General features: G+C 55.5%; 2 protein-coding genes across 10 annotated transcripts; one reads left to right on the plus strand and one right to left on the minus strand.

The window, feature by feature from the left end:
• Window positions 1-12: 12 nt before the first annotated feature.
• On the minus strand, window positions 13-11436 carry LRCH4 (leucine rich repeats and calponin homology domain containing 4). 5 transcript variants are annotated; one of them, XM_058711103.1, is made up of 18 exons: window positions 11142-11431; window positions 7446-7590; window positions 7151-7277; window positions 6662-6767; window positions 4513-4649; window positions 4252-4367; window positions 4010-4109; window positions 3675-3765; window positions 3507-3583; window positions 3313-3374; window positions 3062-3202; window positions 2863-2976; window positions 2660-2772; window positions 2446-2529; window positions 2148-2233; window positions 1877-2014; window positions 1704-1781; window positions 13-364 (listed from the first exon to the last, which is right to left on the minus strand). In XM_058711103.1, exons 1-18 carry the CDS (start codon window positions 11359-11361, stop codon window positions 260-262), a joined length of 2040 nt encoding a protein of 679 aa, XP_058567086.1. In that variant the 5' UTR covers window positions 11362-11431; the 3' UTR covers window positions 13-259. The 5 variants fall into 5 exon arrangements, with proteins under 5 accessions (XP_058567086.1, XP_058567087.1, XP_058567083.1 ...); XM_058711104.1 differs by having other exon boundaries at window positions 2863-2931; window positions 11142-11429; XM_058711100.1 differs by lacking the exon at window positions 13-364 and adding an exon at window positions 733-1380 and having other exon boundaries at window positions 11142-11434.
• Window positions 10540-22127, plus strand: FBXO24 (F-box protein 24). Of its 5 annotated transcripts, XM_058711105.1 has the most exons (11): window positions 10540-10838; window positions 11774-11923; window positions 14145-14243; window positions 14348-14531; window positions 15561-15799; window positions 16042-16276; window positions 17315-17473; window positions 17734-17855; window positions 18120-18251; window positions 21015-21185; window positions 21522-22127. In XM_058711105.1, the coding sequence occupies exons 2-11, from the start codon at window positions 11885-11887 to the stop codon at window positions 21882-21884; spliced, it is 1743 nt and encodes a 580-aa protein (XP_058567088.1). In that variant the 5' UTR covers window positions 10540-10838; window positions 11774-11884; the 3' UTR covers window positions 21885-22127. The 5 variants fall into 5 exon arrangements, with proteins under 5 accessions (XP_058567088.1, XP_058567091.1, XP_058567092.1 ...); XM_058711108.1 differs by lacking the exons at window positions 10540-10838; window positions 11774-11923 and adding an exon at window positions 13684-13815; XM_058711109.1 differs by lacking the exons at window positions 10540-10838; window positions 11774-11923 and adding an exon at window positions 13801-13884.
• The last annotated feature ends 22 nt before the right edge of the window (window positions 22128-22149 follow it).

Genomic DNA, 22149 nt, shown 5'->3' on the forward strand with positions numbered 1-22149 from the left:
TGAGGGGCAGCCTAAAGGGCCCGACTTCTTTATTGCACTTGACACAAGACCCTTGGCCACACCCAGAGGCGGCCAGGCACCTTGCTGGACCGGGCCTGCTTTCCAACCCCTCGGGAGGGCCGAGGGGCGCCCAAGGAACAGGGCCAGGCCCAAGGCCGCCCTCACCAGAGTCCTTGCTAGAAATCAGAAGCCAGGCACGGCTGTCTTCTCTGTTCCTGGGTTGCAGGCCAGGTCGGGGCCCTGCGCCCCTTCCTCAACCCTATGGCCTTTCCAGCAGTGCGTGGACGACAGCAGCGATGTAAGGGAGGCCCCTTCCCGGGGCCCCCTCCTCTTCCAGGATGTGATGGGGCTGGCACAGGGACTCCTGGGGGGAGGGGCCCGGGTTAAGTTCCCTATGTCACCCTGTTCTCTTGGCTTCCCTGCCCTTCCTGGGAGCAGGGTGGGTGAAACCCCAAAGAAGCCTGGGCAAACAGGGCTGACAGGATGGCCCAGGTGGAGGCGGCAAAGTTCAGGGGCACCCTGGACATGGCTTGGGACAAATGAGACGCAAGGAAGTTGCCAGCAGGTAACAGAAGGGAGATGACACGGGGCCAAGGCTCAGGGGAGGAGAGACCTGTCATTTCCAGAGGGAAATGCTGGAGTAGGCAGGCTGGCACACAGAGCCCAAGGTGCACAGCCAGGGCTGGGCCTGGCCACAGCAAGAGCAGACGCAAACACACACACAGAGGCGGCCACGGTCTGTACAATTTATACACAGAGACAGGGACCCAGCCTGGGCCCCTGCAACTCCTACAAATATAGAGTTCTCTCTACAAAATATAGATAATTTAGCTCCCCATAACAGTGGGGGGACTGGGGTGGAGGGGGACGGCACAAGGAAGAAGGTTGAGATCTACCCTCTGAGGGAGCAGAGGGCAGGGCAGGGCCTGGAGGGAATGAAGGCACCATCAGCATGGAGAGGTGAGGGGCACGGGAAGGGGCTACAGGAGGGTGGCCAGAGGCTGGGGGCCCAGGGTCTGGGGGCACCAGAGTGGGGCCTCTGAGGTCAGTGTGTGTGAGGGGAGAGGGTTCACTAGTGTCTTTGGTAGGGACTGAAGGCACCACTGGTAGGGATGGGGGTTGCACAGGAGTCTTATAAATAGAAATAGGTGGAGAGGGCAGGGGAAAGGGTGACTTCAGGTCCTAGGAACCCAGGAGCCGAGTGTAGACGACATAGAGCAGCAGCATGAGGACCACGTAGAAGAAGATGAAGCCGCCCAGACCAGAGGGGGGCCAGAGGGGTGGGGGGGCCCTGCCCCCCACCCGCTTCACAGCCTCCAGGGTGGTCCACAGCCCCTGGGCGGTGCCCTGGAGGAGATCCGAGGGCGAGCACAGGTCAGCCTGGGAAGGGAGAGTAGGACAGATGGACAAGGACAAAGAGCAGACGTCAGCAGCAGCAGCAGCAGCAGCAAGACAATCCCTCCCCACCCCCTGCCCTCACGTGCCAAGGCCTGAGCCACACCAACATGCAGAGTGCAGGGCACGGAAGCATGCAGGGTAGGGAGGCGTGCAGGAGTGGGACTTGTGGACGTGCTTTCTTCTGGGGAGCAGACACCCCTTTGAATGGAACCCTGCCATCCACACGGAGTGCTCAGCTGAGCCCAGGACATCGCCACTCTATAGTAGGGACTGGCCCTGGGTTCCTGAGAACACCGCCCCCATACCTCAGGCACCCCCATTTTTCGGCAGGCTTCTAAGAAACTCTCCACATTTTTCCGAGACTTGAGAGCACTAAGTTTTGGCTGCAGGAGGGCGAGAGAGGAAAAAGAAGAGAGTAAGAGAGGCCCTGGCAGTCCTCTGCCCCATCCACTACTTCCCACCCTGGAACCCCACTGACCACAGCAGGCGAGGGCACATGGATGAAGGGCACGGAGCGGGGCCGCAGCTGGTTGGCCAGCTGACAGAGGATGACCCCATTGGCCAGAGCCTCCGCCAGGTCCTCAGGCAGGGGCCGCTGCAGCCGGGACTCCATTACCTAGGGGGCAGGAGGACGACAGGGGAGCAGTCAGGGTCAGTGGGGACTCCGGCCCGCCCCTTCCATCCTCCTGAAGGCACCCACAGGGTGTGAAGTAGCCCCTCCCCACCCCCACAGATCCCACCTCTCTCACCTGGCGCAGCTGTGCCATCAGCTCCTTCTCGTCCAGAAGCTGAGGGGGTCGCCGAGGCCTCACGGCAGAGTCTGGTGAGGAAGGGCCTGGAGAAAAAGGAGGAATGTGGGCTGTCTCTACCACCCACTGCCGACTTCCTGGCTGGGTCACCGTGTCTGGCACCCACATCTCCTGCCTTTGTACTTGTGGGGATTTTCAACACAAAGGGACAATAGACTGGAGAACTCCCAGGCCAGAAGGGGTGACCGCAGCCCAGGGGTTAGTGCTGGCTTAGCAATGGCGACAGGGCGAAACCCACCTGAGCCACTCTGAGAGGAAGAACGGAAGAGGAAGCTGTTTGGTCTCTGAATGGAGCCGAGCGGCCGGGGAGCAGGCACTGTCGCTGGGGGCCAGAGCCAGGGGGCAGGTGAGAAAGGCACCCCCTGGAGTCCCATGCTTCCCTCAGACCACCAGGCCCAGCCACCCCCTCACCTATACAGTCCCCCATCCTCTTCCCAAAGTCCCTGTCCAACCTGGTCCAGCTGCAGGAAGGGGCTCCTGGGAGGCAGGGGTGGGGGCAGGGGCCGGGGAGGCTCCCTGCCCCCCTGAAGATCCCAGTTGGGTGGCACTGGACTTGGGCATGCCACTGAGGACAGACACACAGCAAATCAGAGGGGGTCCAGGGAGGGTGTGCAGGGAGATGGCGCAGGGAGGTGGAATCGGGGAGGACACATACTTGTAGGAGGCCTGAGTGGATGAGGCCGCAGGACCTCCGCCAGCAGCCCTGACCCCCGGCTTCACAAAACTGGAAAGCAAAGGAGATGTGAGGTCGGCAGTGCAGGCAGCGGACCTGCACACCCCAAGGGACAGAGTAGCTCACGAGGGCTCATTTCCACAGCCCCCAGCCCCACCCCGCCCCTGCCCTCTGCCCACACCTGTCCTTCCGGGGGGCCCCCCACGCTCCGCTGTGCTGCTGCTGCTGCTGCTGCTGCTGCTGCTGATGCCGCCGCTCCCGCTCCTGCCATAACTGCAAAGTGTCCGGGCGTCGCCGCTCCTCACCAGCAGGCTCCTCCCGCCTGAGGGTTAGAGGCAGGACCAGTGAGGCAGAGCAGGGTCAGGAGAGGAGGGAAAGTGTAGGGTGACGGGGTAAAGGGAGGAGATGCCGGCTCAGGTGGCTCTGGGGTACCTGCTGTTTGGTGCCTTCTCTCCGTCCCCTGCCACAGGGCTCAATTCTGGTGGCCGGGGCTCCTAAAGAAAAAGCAGCAGAGGGGGTGAGGGAGGATCTGTTCCCCCAAGACTGTACTGGCTCCCTTCCTCCGCTCTCCTGTCCCACAGGGCACAGCACACTACCGGGCACAGGGACAGGGGCCGGACCCTCACCTCAGCAGCACCTCGCTCTTCGTCCTCCCCAGGCACGTGGCTGTCAATGAAGTCAATCTGCTCAGGGTCTCCGTCAGCTGGAAAGGCCAGGGCACGTCAGCAAGCAGGGGGGAGCCTTCGGGGACCTGTCCATTACCCCAGTCCCCTTATCCCAACCCCATCACTCACCAGAGCCATCCTCCCTCTGCTCCCTGGGCCCTCGAGGCTCCCGGGCCAGCTCTGAGATTCGGAAGGACAACTCCGAAAATTCATCCGTTGACTTTAAATGCGGAAATGCAAAAATGGGAGTCAGCTGCTCAGCAATGCTGGGGGTTCATGGGGTTCAGGCCCTTGGGGTCTGCTGCTGAGCCAGCCCTTCCTTGGAAACTTGGGCAAGGGAAGAAGACCACTCCAGCCACCAACTGTCACTCTGATATTCAGAGGCACCAAGCAAAGGGTCCTGGCTCAGGAGGTTCTCCCCGGGGGCTGAGACCCCCAACGTCCCTCAGAAAAGAGGCTCTTACCTCATTTCCAGACCACCTCTTGCTGCCGCTGTCAACACTGTGGAAGCCTGAGTCTAGCCCACCATCGTACCGACGTCCCGGAAACAAGTCCTCAGCAGGGCTAGTGCCAGCCAGGGAGAGCTAGTCAGTCCGATATCAGGCAGTGACCCCTCTCATCTTCCCACCAACAACCATGGAGTCCATGCTGCCAGGAAGGGGCAGCAAGTATCCAGGAGCGTCCTTCCTTCCCACTTAGAACTTACCAGGGACTGAAACTCGGGGGGCGGGAAGGGGCCAGGTCCCCCAGTGCTGACCCCCCACGCCGCCCAGCCTCTGTTGACAAGTACTTAAAGATGTGAAGCTTCCCCTTCAAGCAGATCTAGGTATAAGGGGGCACAAGGTAGGGATTAGGGGAAGGGAAGGGGGCTCCCCCAGATCCCGATTGGCTGCTAAAGGGAACCACCTCCCAACGCCTACCCACTCTCAGCTCTGTCTCCATGGTCTACCCCAAACCCACCCCTCACCTGAGCAGGTGGGCTTTGCAGGGGGTTGCTGTCCAGCAGAATGACCTGCAGGTGCCTGAGGCGGCAGAAGGAGACCGGGATGCGGGAGACACGGTTACAGGAGAAATCCAGGCGGACAAGAGGAAGATCCCCCAGCTCTGGGCGTGGGTGAGGGAAGAGTCAGGAGCCTGCCCAAGGGGGGGAGGGTCTTGTGCTCACCTCCTCTGCCCTCTGCTCTGGCCAGCTGGCCACCCCAGGGTCCACCACAGGATGCCCTGACTGGCTGAGAGCACTCCCCAGGAACAACCTACCTGGTTCCCTTCCTGCTCAAATATGGCCCCCTCCAGGCCCCCCTCCCTTAACTCCTATCCATCTCATGTGCTTCTCTCCTTTTCCCCACCCTGCCCACTGCACATTTCAACCGTTCCTCCATTCCCAAGTGACCATCACAGACCCAAACCAAACTGTGACGTTGCACAGCTCAAAAATCTTCCATGACTTGCAGCCAAGGCTGCTGAGGGTGAGTGGCCTGTGCCCTGCACAAAGGACCCAGGCAGGAAGGGACTGCAATCCCACCTGAACTTCACTAGCTAAGCCCTTCCGGTCCCAGGCAAGGCTGTGCCCACCCACAGAAAAGGGTGCCTTTTTCTATTTCTCAAACACACACAGTTGGATTAGTGGTAGCCAGAGACACAGAATAAAAATCACCACTCCCTGGCCCAGCACGGTCAAGGTGTTCATGATCTGGCTCAGCCCACATTTCCCATCTCACTGCCCACCCTTACACCACATCAAACAACCCTCCAGCCCCTTGGCTTCTGCACCTTTCCACCTGCTGTTTGCTCAGCTGGGACAATGTCATTTTTGTGTCCATCTTTCAAGGTTCAGCTCAAGTGTTGCCTGCTCCACAAAATCTTTCCAGACACTTAGGTTAGAATTCCCTGCTCCTTCCTCTGTGTCCCCAGAGAATTTTGCTAGGGTCTTTTTTATGGCCCAGAGAGCATCCTGATCACATGCTTGTTTACACTGCTACTGACTCAGAAGGAAAGAGAGCCAGTGTAGGAGTAAGGGGAGCTCAGAGAAAATGGGTGACCAGCTGACTCCCTCCCTTGTTCTTTAAGAACAAGATGAACAAGGCTCAGGTCCTTCTCACCTGGCCATGGCTTGCCTTTCTCACCACATCCTGCCAGACTGTGCTCCCTCCCACCCACATGCTTTGCCCCAGGATGCTTTGCCTGGGATGCAGAAGGAAGGAGAACTTTCCTTCACAGGTCAGCTCCTGCCATGCCGCTGGGGCAAAGTCTTCCTCAAACTCCCTGAGCAGAGCCACATGCCTTCCCTCCAGCTTCTGCAGCTAAGAGTCCTGTTCTAGCACTTTCTTCCACTTCTCTCCCCATGAAGCCAATACAGTTTAAGAGTTGGCCCCAGATCTGAGTGACATCACACACATCTACCTGACGCCCACCTAAAACACAGGAAACACACGACAATGCTGGCTGGCTAAGGGCAGGGGTGCTTGCTTTGGAACAAAGGCTATCAAATGTTGGGGTGGATCACAGCTAGCTCGTTCAAATGGGGCTGCTTGGGCTCTGGCACGTGGCTCCACTGACTCAATCTCCGGGGAGGAGGTACAGGGCATCATCTGACTTGAGAGCTCCCACTGGGTGAATGAGGACACCGGGTGATGCTGAAGGCCCCTTCCAATCCTGGGATTCTACAGGGTACCAACACACTCACTCACTCTCCCTTCTGTGCCTTGTTCCACATTTGTGAAACAGAGCTAATAACCCATGTCTGCCAGCCTCAGAGGGTTGCTGGTTAAGAACAAGTAAGTTAGGGGGTACTTGGAGGGCTCAGACGGTTAAGTGTCTGACTCCTGATTTTGGTTCAGGTCATGATCTCATGGTTCGTGAGTTCAAGCCCCGCATTGGGCTCCACGATGGCAGTGCGGAGCCTGCTTGGGATTCTCCTTCTCTCCCTTTCTCTCTGCCCTTCCCTGCTCACTCTCTCTCATTTGTTTTACACACTGCAAAACCTTAGGAAACTAAGGCATCGATGTTCTGTGAAGAGTCTTTGCGACTTCTCCAATGTAAACAACACACACACACTCTTTCTCTCCGCATGCCCCCCCCCCCACTCCGCCCTCCCTCCAGCTCCTCATTCTCCTTACCATCAGGGAGGGTGTTGAGCTGGTTTCTCCGAACACTGAGGTCCCGCAGGGAAGGGAGGCTACACAGCTCTGTGGGAAGGGACTGCAACTCATTGCCGCTCACATCCTGCAATGAGGAAAGAAGCAAGGCAGGAGCCCTAAGACCAGGAGCATCAGGGGCACCTGCTGGTTCAGTCAGCTAAGTGGCTGACTCTTGATTTCGGCTCAGGTCATGATCGCACAGTTCATGAGATCGAGCCCCGCGTCAGGCTCTGCGCTGACAGCGCTGACTGCTTGCGATTCTCTCCCACTCTCCCTCTGCCCGACTCTCTCTCTCTCTCTCTCTCTCTAATAAAAAAATAAACATTAAAAAGAAAAAACAAACAAACAAGAGCATCAGAAACTGCCTCCTGTCTCTGGCCACCTCCAGGTGGTCCCCACCTCTCCCCAGCTTCCCCCAAAGGTGCCTGGCTCGACAGCCCCTCTCCTGGCCCTGCTCCCTATGCTCACAAGCTGCCGCAGGCTTCCCAAGGCGCTGATGTCGGGAGGCAGGGCTCCCAGTTTGTTGTTGCTGACAATGAGCACCCGGAGGGGCAGCTGGCAGATGTAGGGTGGCAGCGATGACAGCTGGTTTCGGCTGTGGAGGGGAGAAAGGCAGTGGGCTCACTCCCCAGGCATGGCATCCCAGGGTTGCCCTCTTTTCAGGGTCACCAGGAGGGGGACTCAGGGTACTGTGCACTGGGACTTGGGGCTGAGAAGAATAAGCTCCCCACCCTGCACCCCCTCCCCAGCCACGCCTTCCTACCTGAGGTTGAGGTAGGTAAGGGCCGTGAGATTCCCCAAGGCTGGGTTCAGGCATCTCAGGCAATTGTGATAGAGGCTCAGGCCCTCCAGGGACACCAGCTGGCATGCTGCCTCCGGCACCTCGGGGAACCGGTTCCGGGAGAGGTCTAGGGGAAGCAAGTATCAGAGGAGAGCTGTGGAAAGACCCAGCCCTGGACAAAAGGACCGTGAACTCTCCCAGAGCCAGCTGCCCAGAAGTCTGCCTCCCCTTCGGACCTGAAGAATCAGACCTATAAACCTGGGCTCCCTGGAGACAACAAAGCTTTCTGCAAAACTTGAGCATGTTGCAAGCACATTACCAGAACAGCAAAGGAAAGGCAAAGGCCACAGGGTCACTGGGCTGGAGAACCCCAGACTTGGGAGAGCAAAACATGAACACCGCCTTCAAGTACACAAACGAAGGGCTATCCTGGAAAGGGTAACTGGCTTCTAGAACTCTTGTGATTCCTGTTGTTCTATGGAGAAGGGCTGGTGCTCCAGAGAAAATAGCAAGGTAATAGAGTGGGAGGCTCGAGATAAGAATATTGTCAACCTCTGGGGGAGACCACTGAGAAAGCTCGTCCCTCCTCAGGGGCCTTTTCCCCAACCTCAACCTCTTTTCAACACAGGGGAGAAACCAAGGGCCATTAGAGTCTGGCTCTAGAGATTAAATAAGGCTCCTGACATACTGGACAACAGTGCTTCTTCATCAGCCCCTGGGATCAGCAAGCCAGGTCCAAGAGTCTGCGAAGTAACAGACTCCCAGGGACCAGGAAGGGAGGCCAAGCTGATCAACCTGGAGGTGGGAGCTACAGTCCTCGGGTCCCTCCCATCAGGATACACTGTGCTCAGGACTGGCCTCCTTCCCACCTTCTTCCAGCCCCACCAGCCCCGCTCTACTTCCTCTCTTACTGACCCTGACTTCAGGCACTCGGCTCTTTTGCAGGATCTTGGTGTGGGTGAGGGGCAGAGAGGGAGGAAGAGAGGATAAAACCTCTTACCACCCCTTATTCTCAAGGGGTCTCTTGCTACTCCAATGAAAGGAGTCAGGCATGGGGTTTCTGCCAGTCTGGGGACAGTAATTGCTGAGAGCCCTACAAGCAAGACTGGATTTCTGCTTCCTCTCCTCGCCTGTACTGGGAGGGGCCCAGGGCCTGCTGTGGGATGTCTCTGGCAACAGAACTTGGGTGAGCTTTTTAGACAGCCCTCCCCAGGAAGGGGTGAGCGAAAGCCATTGGGAGGGAAGCTGGGGTATATCCCCCAAGGAAACGAATCTCACGACAGGAAATGGAGTAGAAACAAGCTGTCGGGTTCTCTCTCTGGTGGGCCCTATGTTTACCAGGGTGGTGACAGCCTGAGGCACCAGGGGTCCTTCTTTCTCCCTCTCTGCTCACAGTCCCAGAGCACAGAGAGAAGACCTGTCAAGGGAGAAGACCCAAGTTCTGGAGAGGGTGAGAGGGCCAGATGCAGGCCTCCTCCGCTCACCTTCCACCTGCCTGCTCTCCCTGCATCCCCAAATGCATGTGTGTGCAAGCGCGGGTGCCATGGATGAAGGGGGTGGAGAGGACGAGCCGGCTGAGCGGCAACAGGGGCAAAAGGGGCAAAAGCTCGGGGTGGAAGGGAGCCCAGCCTGGAGGAGGCAGGGCACAGGAGGCACAGGATGTGGTCTGTGAGAGAATGAGCTGCACTTCTCCTTTGTGAGGGCGGCCCCTCCCCGCCATCTCAGGGTTCACCCTACTTTCAGGGGCCCCAAGGAACAGAGTCCGAGGGATATCGGAGACCTGTGCCACAGGAAATATGCAGAGAAAACAGTGGGGCAGAAAGAGTTGGGAAAGCAGCAGAGGGCTCAGGATAATCTGGCGGAGTGTTGAAGTGTTTAGTCTGAGTTGGAGGGCAAGGAGGTATGGAGGGCAGGGTATGGGCAACCCCAACTGTTACTTCCCCTTTCCACTCCAAACTATAAGCCTTCTGCTTGGGGAGCAGGGTCAGAGAACATTTTGGACAAGACAGATTCCACCTGGCCTACAACCTGGGCCCAGAAAGGACTTAGGATTTCTGCGTGGAGAGCAGGACAGGGAGAGGTCCTCAGTAAGCTGGGATTTTCCCACTTCGTCACACAAGCTCACTCAGGAGAACTAACTGCCTGCACCCTGAGCCGGAATGCTGGGGGAGGAGGCGGGGAGGGGGTAGGAGCTGGGAGGGGCCAGGGAGTTCTTGGTAGTTTTCCCCAGGAGTCCACTCACAGAGACAGAGCCCTAAGGAAGTAAAGAATAACATTTGGTCTTTGTCAAAAAACAAGCAAGGGGGAGGGGAAAGGGAACAGACGGCGAGTGTCACACAGCTGCTGAGGTCAATCTGGAGCTTGGGGGTTAGGCGGCTGGGGGAGACGGAGAGGGAGAGGAATGGCTCCTGGGGCTCACCCATTCCCTGAACTCACTTGCTGCATGGTGGGCAAGTGAGTTTCCCCAGCAACCCAAGAAAAGTGGAGAGGTTTAAACTGGTTCTCCCCAGAACAGTGGAGGAAAGAGAGTGTCTGTGTCCACTTGGGTGTTTGCAGGTGAACAGGCACCTGCTAGAGGAGAAATGCATTCAGTCCCTGAGCAGTGTTTTCAGGAGGACACTCAGCCAGTCCCAAGTCCCACCCCTGGGCTAGGCTGGGGTGGGGCTTCGGGAATGCGGTCCTCTGGCCCACTCCCAATCTCCACCCCCCAGCTGCCAGCCCAGGGTCATAGGTTGTTGCCTCCTGAGCAGCTGAAGCCTGACTCACCTGTCATGGTAGAGTCCCCCACACCCCACCATCAAGAGACACCAGGGAGGAGGGACATGATTAGAGTGATCTGTGGGGTGGAGGAGTGGAAGGACAGTGGGACAGTCTCTAGCTTCCCAGAACTCCATGCCAGGAGATAAGATTTCCTTCCTTTCAGCAACTGCCTCAAGTCCCTCCCCTCCTAGGGAAAGCAGACACTGAAATGGGAATTCTAAGGTCCCTATGAGGTCACAGGCTCCATTGTGACCTCACACACGCAAGAAGGAGGGGGAGTCTCAGATAAGGGGGTCAGGGATAATAGGTGGAAGAGCTCGCGGAGAAAAGAGTTAGGGGAGGTGTAAGATTTGCTTCTTTCCCATAGGCTTGCTGGGTGAAGAGTGGAGAGGGCCAGGGGGCGGGACGATAAGCACAGTAAACAGAAGCACCAGGTTGTTAGGGGCGAATCCTAAGGAAGAGGGGGGCCTACGGCTGTTCGGATCTAGGTGGAACCGGGAAAGAGTTGGAGACGAAGTGGAGAAAGAGAAAGGAGTCATTAGAGGGGCTCTTGGGGGCTGCTTTAAGGAACGATCAGAACTGAGGTTGAAGAGGTCATGCAAATGAGCCAACCAGGTGAGGGGCGGGACCATTCTACAGGTGCGCAGAAAGGCAAATAAAGAGAAGCAGAAGACGGGGAACTCTCACAACACTCGGTCAGGGCGCCGGACGTTCGGTACAAAGGAGAAATGGGTTCATTGTCCAGGAGTTCTCAAAGTGGGGAGGGGGAGTTAGCAGGCTTATGCAAATAGTCAGGGTCAAGAACCTCGACGGTCAGGTGAAGGGGCGGGCCAGACTCCCGAGACCGGTGAGAAACAAGCTAGGGGCGGGGCTATGCAAATGAGGGTCCCAGCCCGGGACTAGGCCGAGTGCACTCACCAGCCTGGGTGATGTCTGACAGGTCGTAGCTGCGGGCCGCGCCCCGGGGGAAGTACTTCAAGCGCCGGTTGGATAGGTTCAGGGTCCCGGTGGCCACGGCCTCCTCTAGGGCCCGCTCTGCACTGCGGCTCCCGGGCAGACCCGGAGACCCCGGAACGGAGGTCGTGGCCGCCGCCTCCTCACCCCCGGCGGCGAGTGGGGCCGCTACCGCCGCCGCCATCCGCTCTCGGCGGCTCCCGCTGCCTGACTGACGGGACCGGCCGTCCCTCCTCCCCCCTCCCCCTCCTTGGAGCCGCCGTAGTCGCTTCAAGGGGGAGGAAACGCGCTCAGGGACACGGCGGACCAATCGCGATCCGAAGACGCGTTGGAAGTGGCTAATCAGAACCCGCCGGGGGGGTGGAGACTATAGCGCAGGAGTGAGGCGACAGAAGGGAGGGGGCTAGAATAGAGCGCTCGCCAACGGCCGACGCTCCAGGTTGGCCCGCCCCGCGCAGCCGCGTCCAATCGCAATGCTTAGGGCTGGAGATGGAGCCAATCAGGTCTAACCAGGAGACGGGGACGCCGGTGCTCAACTAGAAGGGATAGAGGCCGAGACCTCAAGCCGGGTCTCGGGGTTTTTTTTTCCAACGGAGACCAATCGCAAGCCGGATATGGGCGAGTGACTGTCAAGAAGGCCAATTAAATCTTCCGGAGGGAACCTGGCCCGGCCTCTTCTCTGAGGGACGGCTGTACCTACCAATAGCATGGGCGAGAAGGCGGTCCCTACGCCTAGCAGGAGACGGGTGAGCTAGATCTTTGAGACGGAGGTTAAAGAACGTGACCGCTGCCGGTCGGGCCGGCTGGGAACAGTGCAGGGCCTGGAGAGGCGAGTGCGAGCTGCAAATGTTAGGGAGCGAGCCTGCTTTGAGGGCGTGAAGGAGGGGGGTGGGGCGCAAGGCGAAGCCTGAGACCAGCGGGGAGGGAGGGGGTCGTCACAACTGAAGGGACCGTGGAGGCCTTTCCGGCTGCGGAGTCTGAGGCCCTGCGGCGGTCTCCGGAGCTCCGGCGGGCGGGGGCTTCCCAGAGACTGGAGATGCCCAAGGCAGCTCCTAAAGGGAGGGTTATGGGAGACCGGGAGAGCTTCCAGAACTACCGCCCGGCTGGCCAGCCTACCTCGAGGAGCGCGCCCCGGCGGGAACTGTGATGACAGGACCTGAGGCGGGGGAGAGGAGTTAGTCCATAAGGGATCATCTTATTCGGAAGAAGCCCGCCGTTTTACAAATGAGGAAACTGAGGCGGAGGGAAGTTGAGGAGTTGGCTAGAGCAGAAGCCCGGTTTCCCAGCGACTTCTACGTGGGCATTTTCTATTCGCACCGTCTCCTTTGCTTCCTGAGCTGAAATAGTGGGGACCCAGACCCAAGAGGAAGCTGAGGATCCTTTTTCTGTGTGCTAAGGGATCTTAACGTCCTTTTAGGTGGCAAAAGGACCTAACACATTAACATAGTACATTTACCACGTTAATAGTTGCCTGATCACAAACAACTAAAGGTTCTTGTGAATCACATCTCAGAGGTTGAGATTTCCTAAACATGTATTGAATCCTTAAAGTTCCATCCGCAGTGTCTCAAACTAGTTGTTTACTAGTCCCCATGAGTAAGGGAGTTTGGGTGATTGACTGATAGCTGGCGCGGTAAAGGAAAGTCTGTAATACTAGGCAGCTGAGGGCTGGATGTCCAGGATTGGATTCCTTTGCGTTCCTGGAAGAGCCGGTTACTCCCTTTGGTTTATTGGTGTAGATCCTTTGCCCCTACCTGGACAGACATACCCTGAACTCCAGCCGTTTCTCATATATGGCGGCCCTCTCTCCCCATAAGACTAAGTTAAAAGCTTAGACCCTGGGAGATACCCTATGCTTTCAGAGTAATTCTATCCCTTTCTTCCACCTTAATAGGTTGTCCTTCATACATGCATTGATGTTACTGTCCCAGGAAATCTGCGTTTGGATGTATTTTTGTAAGACTAAAGAGTCGGTGCTGAATTATTCCCACTTTCATCTAGTGCATGCTTCCCTCTAAGCGAGTGTAGCAGGGTCATCATTCCTCCTCGCCTGTCAAACAGTTTATATTTTTTATACTTTTTTTTTTGGGGGGGGGGGTAGTTTATACTCTTAGGTAGTTTATACTGTCATCCTCTTACGTAGTCTATACAAATCCCCTGGAGGCCCTGGCCTGCTGAGATATGAAGAATTCACCGGTGTTTCTCTACAGAGCAGAGTGCTAAAGGGCCTCAAGGGGAGGAACCTCACAACTGTGCTCCAAAAGTAAAGGCCTCATCTAGCAGTCATTCACACTTTCTTTCTCCTGGAGGAGGGGCTCATGCATATCCCATGAGCCACTGGGTGGCTAGAGCCAAGCTAGAACCCAGGAACTGTCTAAGAAAATCCTGGCAGGGTTGGGGAAAATAGGTCACAGTGGCTGGACAGTGAGGTCACAGAGAGGTTTGTCTTCCCAGACTCCATGGGGGAGGGGCCTAGAAGGCTGAGGAGACCCAGAGGTCCCCCAAGCCCAGGCGGGGGACATGGTGTGGGAAAGGCAGCAGGAACAGGGGCCAGGGAGCTGACTACGGGGGGTGGGGTGGGGTGGGGTCGGGGGGCCCGGAGGATGAGGGCAGGAGCAGGGACGGGGCAGTCAAGATGGTGAGGAAAAGCCGGAGAAGAAGGCTGCAAAAATTCACCAGGCTGTGCAGACAGGAGGAGGGGCTCAGGGTGAGGGGGTGGGAGGGTGAGGCAAGGAAAGGACAAGAAGATGGCAGCAAGAGATCAGGGGAGGGGTTCTTTGGAGCTGGTGAACCCAGGAACACGGCAGACAGGGAGGGGTGTCCCATGGACCTAGAGAGAAAGATAGGAAGATTTAAGGGCACAGAGCCATGAGCCCCTAAGAAAGAAGCTAATGAAAGGCTGACAGAAGGGAGAAAAGGAGGCCTGACTCTCATGGAATCCCTGTGCTCTCCCTTCTCCTTGGGTAGGTAAAGCGGAGCTGCCCTTCATGTGGCCCAGATCCTGGGGGTGAAGAGAAGAAGGGCAGAGGGAACCCTATTTCTGTTCAGCTGTTCCCCCCAGAGCTGGTGAGTCATCCGTGGGGAGGGATTCCAGAATAAAGGGCAGGGGACCAGAGTGATGAGGAACCCCCTTGATGATTCCTGCTTCCTCCCTCCTGCCCACCCCCCAGGTGGAGCATATCATCTCATTCCTCCCAGTCAGAGATGTAGTCGCTCTGGGCCAGACCTGCCACTACTTCCATGAAGTGTGCGACGCTGAGGGCGTGTGGAGACGCATCTGTCGCGGGCTTAGTCCTCGTCTGCGAGAGCAGGGCTCTGGGGTCCGGCCCTGGAAGAGAGCTGCCATTCTTAACTGTACACCTCCCCAGAACCTCAGTTCTCTTTGCCTCTATCCTGTGCCTTATTATTCTGGGATCCCTCCTGTTCCATAGAGTTGCCTCAGCATTCCTAGCCAACCTGCCAGGGCCCCTTTCTCTAGAAGAGCCTGTTAGATTCAAACATGCCATCCATCTAGGAGCTCTGCAAGCCTCCAGCTCCACCCTCTGATAGACGTCCCACCCGGAGCCCCCGTTACTAGCATCCCTGCCAAGTCAGCCTCCGTATTCGAACTCTCTTCCAAATCCTACCCCGGTCATCTACTCCACTCCCCAAACCTGGAGTTTTCCCTCCTCTAAACCAGGGTTTCTCAACCTGCCACTGTTGACATTTGGGGCCAAATAATTATTTGGAGTGAGGGGCTGTCCTGCACATTGTAGGACGTTTAGCAGCATCCCTGGCCTCCACCCACTAGATGCCAGTAACAAAGCTCCCCCCGGTTGTGACAACCAGTGTTCCCTGAGGACAAAATCACCCCCAGGTTGAGAAACATGCTCTGAAGCCCTCCATTCCCAGGGAGCCCCTATCCAAGTACCTGACTGCACACACTGGAGATTCAGGGAGATCCAGATCTGATCCAGATAGCAGATCCAGAGCTAGGGGTGAGGGGCGTTACTGGCCTTTCTCAGCCATTCCTTTTCGCTCCTCTGTCTGCTGCTTTTCTATGTACTATATTTCCCTTGATGTCTCTGATGCAAGGTTGGACTAAAGAAGCCCTCACTTAGAAGCATGTGTAGTGCCCTGGGCTCGGGGTAGGGGGCAGAGAACTAAAGTTCAGGCATAAGGGATTATTAAAGATAGCCTGTGTAGGGGATTATTAAAGATATCTTCTAAGCTTTCCATATGTCATTTAGAAAAGTCCCTGTTCACCAGTCCTGCTGCTAAGGGAGCTGCTATGGGAGCTGCTAAGTACCCGGCTCCCTGAGAACTATAGTTTGCCCAAGCTCTGACAACTCTTCTTTGTGCCATCCTGACCCCTTGAGCCTTCCATCTCCTTCCCTTCTCCAGACACGAAGGGCCTGTATTTCCAGGCATTTGGAGGCCGCCGCCGCTGTCTCAGCAAGAGTGTAGCCCCCCTGCTAGCCCATGGCTACCGCCGCTTCTTGCCCACCAAGGACCATGTCTTCATTCTTGACTACACGGGGACCCTCTTCTTCCTCAAAAATGCCCTGGTCTCCTCTACCCTTGGCCAGATCCAGTGGAAGCGAGCCTGCCGCTATGTTGTATTGTGTCGCGGAGCCAAGGATGTGAGTAGCAGAGCCCTAGGAGCTGAGACCCCACCCCTCCTCCGGGGCTCCTCCGGGACCCACACCAGTCTGGAGGTACTCTCCTCACGATGTCTGCCCTCCCATATCAGGAACTGAAAACTAAACCCTCTTTTCCCAGCCCTGAACCCAAGTATCTCATCTCTCACCCCAGGATCCTGTCACCCCCAAGCCTCATTCCACTCTAAGACCTAGATCCCAGACAGCTTCATCTTTTCCTACAGTTTGCCTCGGACCCAAGATGTGACACCGTTTACCGTAAATACCTCTATGTATTGGCCACCCGGGAGCAGCCAGCAGTGGTAGGCACAACGGGCAGCCGGGCCTGTGACTGTGTCGAGGTCTATCTGCAGTCCAGTGGGCAGCGGGTCTTCAAGATGACCTTCCACCACTCCATGAACTTCAAACAGATTGTGCTGGTTGGTCAGGAGAACCAGCGGGCTCTACTGCTTCTCACAGGTGTGGCCTAGAGCAGTGGTTTGCAAATTGTTTTCTACACATGGTTCAGGACCTGCTGCAGGGGAGGGGAAGGCCTTTCTGCATGCCACCTCATCCTGGTCTCAAACCAAATAGCTTTGCTTTTTGTCTGTCTCATAGACTAAGATTCTGCTTTTTTTTTTTTTTTTAAACAACTTAAAAATTTTAAGTTTATTTATCACCTGCGCACAAGCAGGGGAGGGGCAGAAAGAGAAGGAAAGAGAGAATCCCAAGCAGGCTCAGCACCGTCAGCGCAGAGCCTGATGCAGGACTTGAACTCAAAAACTGTGAGATCATGACCTGAGCTGAGATCAAGTGTGGGGTGGTTAACCAACTGCATCACCCAGGCGCCCCAGATTCTGTGTATTTCATATGAATAAAGGGCCCTGCTGCAAAAAAAAGTTTGGAAACCACTGTTCTAGTGAAAGCCTGATTTTCGAAATTCTAATCTTCCTCACTTCCTGCTAGGCACTCCACTTAATACCCCAAACTTACCCCCACCTTGCTGATTGTCACATACATATATACATTTTTTTAATTTTTATTTTTATTTACTTAAGTAATCTCTCCACCCAGTGTGGTGCTCAAACTCACAACCCTGAGATCAAGAGTCATGCGCTGTTCTGACTGAAGCAGACTGGTGTCCCTGTCCCCTATATTTGACCCTACTCCCAAGCCTCAGACCCTCTGGACTTCTTAATTCCAGGCAGAGCCCCAAGTCCCCAGGCATCATTCCTCCCAACACTCAAATTGGATTCTGGCAGATCTAACTGCTGGTTTTCTCTCCACTCATCATTCACACTGAAGGATTTCCCTGATTTATTTTTGGTGGTACAGGGCTAGAGTCTGGGCAACTTGAGGTCACACTTCCTGTATTTCACCTCTACCCTTTTTCTTCCAACCCCACTCTAGGCCAATAAGTGTTTAATCGCTATGGCTTAGAGAGTCTATTGGGAAGTTAATGTGGATATTGGGACGTCCCCTCCCCTACATCATTGTCTGCCTCTCCCCATCTCCCAGAGGAAGGAAAGATCTACTCTTTGGTAGTGAATGAAACCCAGCTGGACCAGCCACGCTCCTACACAGTTCAGCTGGCCCTGAGGAAGGTGTCCCGTTGCCTGCCTCACCTTCGTGTGACCCGCATGGCTTCTAACCAGAGCAGTACTCTTTACATCACAGGTAAGAACCACCTTCCTTCTTCTCCACACCCTAGTCTTAAACAGACTTTCCAGATATGGACAGCCCCTTATACTTACTCTAGCAGTGGACCCCTTCAGGCATCCTAGTGAAAAGATGAGGTTAGGTTCCCAGATATCATAGCTGGTACATTTCTAGTGGTGTGAGACTCCCTGGATCTTGCAGCTTTCATCCTAGGTAGGGCCTTATCGCTAGGAAATGGGTGCCCAAAGCTGCTGAGCTGAGGGCTCCTGACCCCCCAGACCAGGGGGGAGTATATTTTGAGGTGCATACCCCAGGGGTGTATCGTGATCTCTTTGGGACCCTTCAAGCCTTTGACCCCCTGGACCAGCAGATGCCGCTTGCTCTCTCACTGCCTGCCAAGGTAGGATCCTGGAGGGATGGGACGGACCAAGGGGCGGACAGAGGGGGATTTAGGGATTAAAAGGCACCAGAGGTCTGAAATATGAGCAGGTATCAAATGATTGATCAGGGAGGGACAGGGGCCCAGAGAGAGAGGGGCGAGGTAGTGGGCAAGGCGAAAAGAAATCAGCTGGGAATGGCAGGTTAGTGGCTGGGAGATTCTGGAGCTCAGAGTTCCTCTGGAGGGAACTGAATGCCTACCTTCTCCTTCTGTCTTACTTCCTAGATACTATCTTGTGCTCTTGGCTACAATCACCTTGGCTTGGTGGATGAATTTGGCCGAATCTTTATGCAGGGAAATAACAGATATGGGCAGCTGGGAACAGGGGACAAAATGGACCGAGGGGAACCCACACAGGTGAGATTCGTTTTCAGTGATTCTCATCGTGGCCCCCTTCCTCCAATCCTCTACACCTTAGACCTCTCCTCTTCTCTACTTTCTTTAGAACCCACTTCTTACTCCCTAGGGAAGTTAAGCCAGCCAGTATATAATGCCCATGATACCATTGCGTGTCTTTCCCAGGGCTGGCACTGTGAGGTCCATTCTGTGTGGTGCTTGCTGCCAGTGCAATAGGAATTTAGTGAAGCAGGGAGACCTCGGTGGGCTGGTATAACTAGAAGAGGTGAGATGCGATCACGGTCTGGTGGGTTAGATCAGATTTGTGTGGGTACAGGGAAAGGCATTCCATGTAACAGGAATGAGAACGAAGCTGCACATACCTGGGACCATGAAAGGACTGGTCTGAAGCAGAGAGGATGTCTTGGAAATCAGTAGATATGAGGTGATACAGGCAGGGGTGAGCCTGAAAAGGTATAGATTTTGGAAAGTCACTGCAGGTTCGGGAGCAAGAGAAGCCCCCCCTCCCCCCACACACACACAGATGACTGAGAACAGGTCACCTGGCCAGAGTGCACAGGAGGCCACTGAATGAGAAGCCCACTGGGAGACCATTGAGTGACAGTGGCACTTGGGACAAGAGCCTGGGGCAGTGGGAATGGAAAGGAATGGATACCTGAGATGTTTTGAAAGAAAATGAATAGGTACTGGAAACTGATTAGATGTGAGGAGATGGCTGTGGGACACAAGTGGCTGTCGCAGTAGACCCCTTAAAGAGAGATGGCATCACTAACGAATGTGGAAAGGGATGCTGGCTTGAGGAAAGAGGAAGAGCGTGAATTTGGACATTTTCTAAAGTGAAAATGTCTCTCTGGCATTAGATTCCATGTTGGAACAAGGCTGAAACAGACAGAAGCAGGGACAGAGGCACAAACCTGGGCAGGAGCTGATGCTGTAGGCAAAGGGAATGAAGAAGCTATCTCTGAGGCAGGAGGCACACTTTCAGGTGCCAAGTCCCAGAAGCCAGGGACACAGGGAGTGCCAAACAGAGGGGGTGATTAATGGTAACAGATAACATAGGAATATACCTGCCAACATGGAAATATGGTCAGGTCATATCTTTAGATGAAAAAAAAATTATAAAATTACTTACATAGTACAACCCCATTTTTATTTAAAAGTCTGTAATTTAAACACACACACACACACACACACACACAGAGGCAGCAGTGAAGAAAAATATCCAGGGATGCCTGATTGGCTCACATGGTTAAGCGGCTGACTCTCTTTTTTATTTTTAATGTTAATTTATGTTGATGAGGGGAAGAGCAGACAGAGAGGGAGAGAATCCCAAGCAGACTCCACAGGAGCCTACTTAAATAAAAAATAAAAAGAAGAAAGAAAGGGGGCGCCTGGGTGGCGCAGTCGGTTAAGCGTCCGACTTCAGCCAGGTCACGATCTCGCGGTCCGTGAGTTCGAGCCCCGCGTCAGGCTCTGGGCTGATGGCTCGGAGCCTGGAGCCTGTTTCTGATTCTGTGTCTCCCTCTCTCTCTGCCCCTCCCCCGTTCATGCTCTGTCTCTCTCTGTCCCAAAAATAAATAAAAAACGTTGAAAAAAAATTAAAAAAAGAAAAAAAAGAAGAAAGAAAAAAGAATATCTAGCAAGATTTTTTCAAGTTTATTTTTTCAGAGAGAGAGAGAAGGTGCACAAGCAGGGGAGGGGCAGAGAGAAAGGGGAACAGAGGATCTGAAGGGGCTCCGTGCTGATGTGCTGACAGCAGGGTGCCCGATGTGGGGCTCGAACTCAGGATCAGGACCTGAGTTAAAGTAGGACACCTAACTGACTGAGCCACTCAGGCACCCTCAGCAAGATGTTAATAGTGGGTGGTAGGATTTCCAGTGATTTTTAAATTAATCTTTGCTCTCCCAGATTTTATAACATTTCTTTAATGACCATAAATTATGTACCTATGTCTTCAAAATTAAAGCCCTCATAATCTCAGGAGAAAGCATGCAGGAGAGGCCCTGGGGTTTGGAAGCTGGAAAGCCAAGTGCATTTGGGGAGAACACATCAGTAGCTTAGTAAGCAGGGAAGCCAGATCACAAGAAGTTCAGGAAAAATGGGCTGTGGTGAGAACAAAAATGTGGTCAGCCTCAAACTGGTCACATAACCAGTTCTGTTGCCTAAAAGATGGAGGTAGGAAGGGGCAGGAATCAGGTGGAAATGTTTTTGTTTTTGTTTTCTTTTGTTGTTTTTTTTTTTTTAAAACAGAGTGGCCATTTTGGGAGACAAGGATAGGACAAGTGGAAAATGCTAGAGAGAGAAGGGAGGAATCAGTGGAAGGAAGGTCCCTCCTGAAGGCTAACCTGGAATTGTACAGGGAAGGAGGGAGTCTTTAAACTTTGGGAAGAGGAAACTTAGTCCCCCTCCTGAGGCTGGAAGGCAGGATGAGCCTGGACTGGCACAGGTCTGGGGGAGTAGGAAGGAGCAGGTAGCAGGCCCTGGGCGCAGGCAAGTAGCCTGTTTTCTGAGGAGCAAAGATGAGGAACCAACAGAAGTGCTAGACCCCATGCAGTCCGACAGGGGCTGCAGGAGAACGAGGGAGGGAAAGATTGCTGCTGGTCTGCCTTCTGGCTGGGTGGGGGTTGAGGGGGTGCTGAGTCCCCTTGCTTCCCTCTCCTAGTTTCCTAGAGACCTCTCTGAGCCTTTCTGTTGCCCTCTTCCTACCTGGGCCCTCAAATCCTCGGCATTCCCACCTTAGGGATCCTGGCCCTGTGTTCTCAGGTGCATTATCTGCAACGTCCCATTGCCCTGTGGTGTGGCCTCAACCACTCTCTGGTGCTGAGCCAGGGCTCGGACTTCAGCAAGGAGCTTCTGGGCTGCGGCTGTGGGGCTGGAGGCCGCCTCCCTGGCTGGCCTAAGGGGAGTGCCTCTTTCGTGAAGCTCCACGTCAAGGTCAGAGCCAGGACACGCCAGCAGGCAACGGGGCAAGGGTAATAGAGCCAGGTGGCACACAGGGCTATAGCTGGGGCTCCTGCAAGGACCCGGGCCCCCCCCCCCCCCCCCCAGCACTACCCACCTCCCTTTTCCGGCCACACACCATGGCTCCTGGCTCTCTCCCTTAGCAGACCCCGCTCGCCCTCTCTGACCTCACACAACCTTGGGGCTTAGCCAGCGCTAGCTCACTTGCTGGCCCAGGGCTGGTCTGAGAGGGAGGAACACAACAGCTGGGGCTTCCTGGGAGCCCCTCAGTAAAGGCCCCTCTCAGCCACGCCCCTTCTCTCCTTTAAGGTCCCTCTGTGTGCCTGTTCCCTCTGCTCTACCAGAGAGTGCCTCTACATGCTGTCCAGCCATGACATCGAACACCATCCCACCTACCGGGACCTACCAGCCAGCAGGGTGGTGGGGACCCCCGAGCCCGGCCTGGGAGCTGGAGCACCCCAGGACCCTGGGGGGGCAGCCCGGGCCTGTGAGGAGTACCTCAGCCAGATCCACAGTTGTCCCACATTGCAGGATCGCATGGAAAAGATGAAGGAGATCGTGGGTTGGATGCCCTTGATGGCTGCACAGAAAGATTTCTTCTGGGAGGCCCTGGACATGCTGCAGAGGGCTGCTGGAGGGGTTGGCCCGGGCCCCTCAACCCCTGAGAGCTGAGCCCCTTTCCTAGTCTTAACCCCTGGAGGGAGAGTCTGGCCCTGGGCCAGGAGCTAAGGAGAGTGGGATGGTAGCAATAAACATTGTATGTGCACATGGGGAGGGGTGGGAATTGCTAGGCTTGCCAGGGTGGGCAGGGAACTGTTTTGTAAAATGTTCAGGGGGCTGCCCGGGAGGGACCCCCAACCTGACTATCATGGACAAGAGATTTGATGGGCAAATAGAATAAAAGGCTGAAGTGAGGCCCTGTTTGGAACCCTGTGGC

Source organism: Neofelis nebulosa, chromosome 18, assembly GCF_028018385.1.
Source record: "Neofelis nebulosa isolate mNeoNeb1 chromosome 18, mNeoNeb1.pri, whole genome shotgun sequence".
NCBI lineage: Eukaryota > Metazoa > Chordata > Mammalia > Carnivora > Felidae > Neofelis > Neofelis nebulosa.

Bases quoted from the DNA above. Each gene is read 5' to 3' on its own strand.
- LRCH4 (XM_058711100.1), bottom strand. From the start codon at position 11,361: ATGGCGGCGGCGGTAGCGGCCCCACTCGCCGCCGGGGGTGAGGAGGCG. The intron at 4,368-4,512 runs GTGAGGGGTGGG...CCTTATACCTAG, and splicing joins TGCAAAGCCCACCTGCTCAG to ATCTGCTTGAAGGGGAAGCT. The intron at 1,381-1,703 runs GTATGGGGGCGG...CTCCCTTCCCAG, and splicing joins GAAAAATGGGGGTGCCTGAG to GCTGACCTGTGCTCGCCCTC.
- FBXO24 (XM_058711109.1), top strand. From the start codon at position 13,813: ATGGTGAGGAAAAGCCGGAGAAGAAGGCTGCAAAAATTCACCAGGCTG. The intron at 14,244-14,347 runs GTGAGTCATCCG...CCCACCCCCCAG, and splicing joins AGCTGTTCCCCCCAGAGCTG to GTGGAGCATATCATCTCATT. The intron at 14,532-15,560 runs GTACACCTCCCC...TCCCTTCTCCAG, and splicing joins GAGAGCTGCCATTCTTAACT to ACACGAAGGGCCTGTATTTC.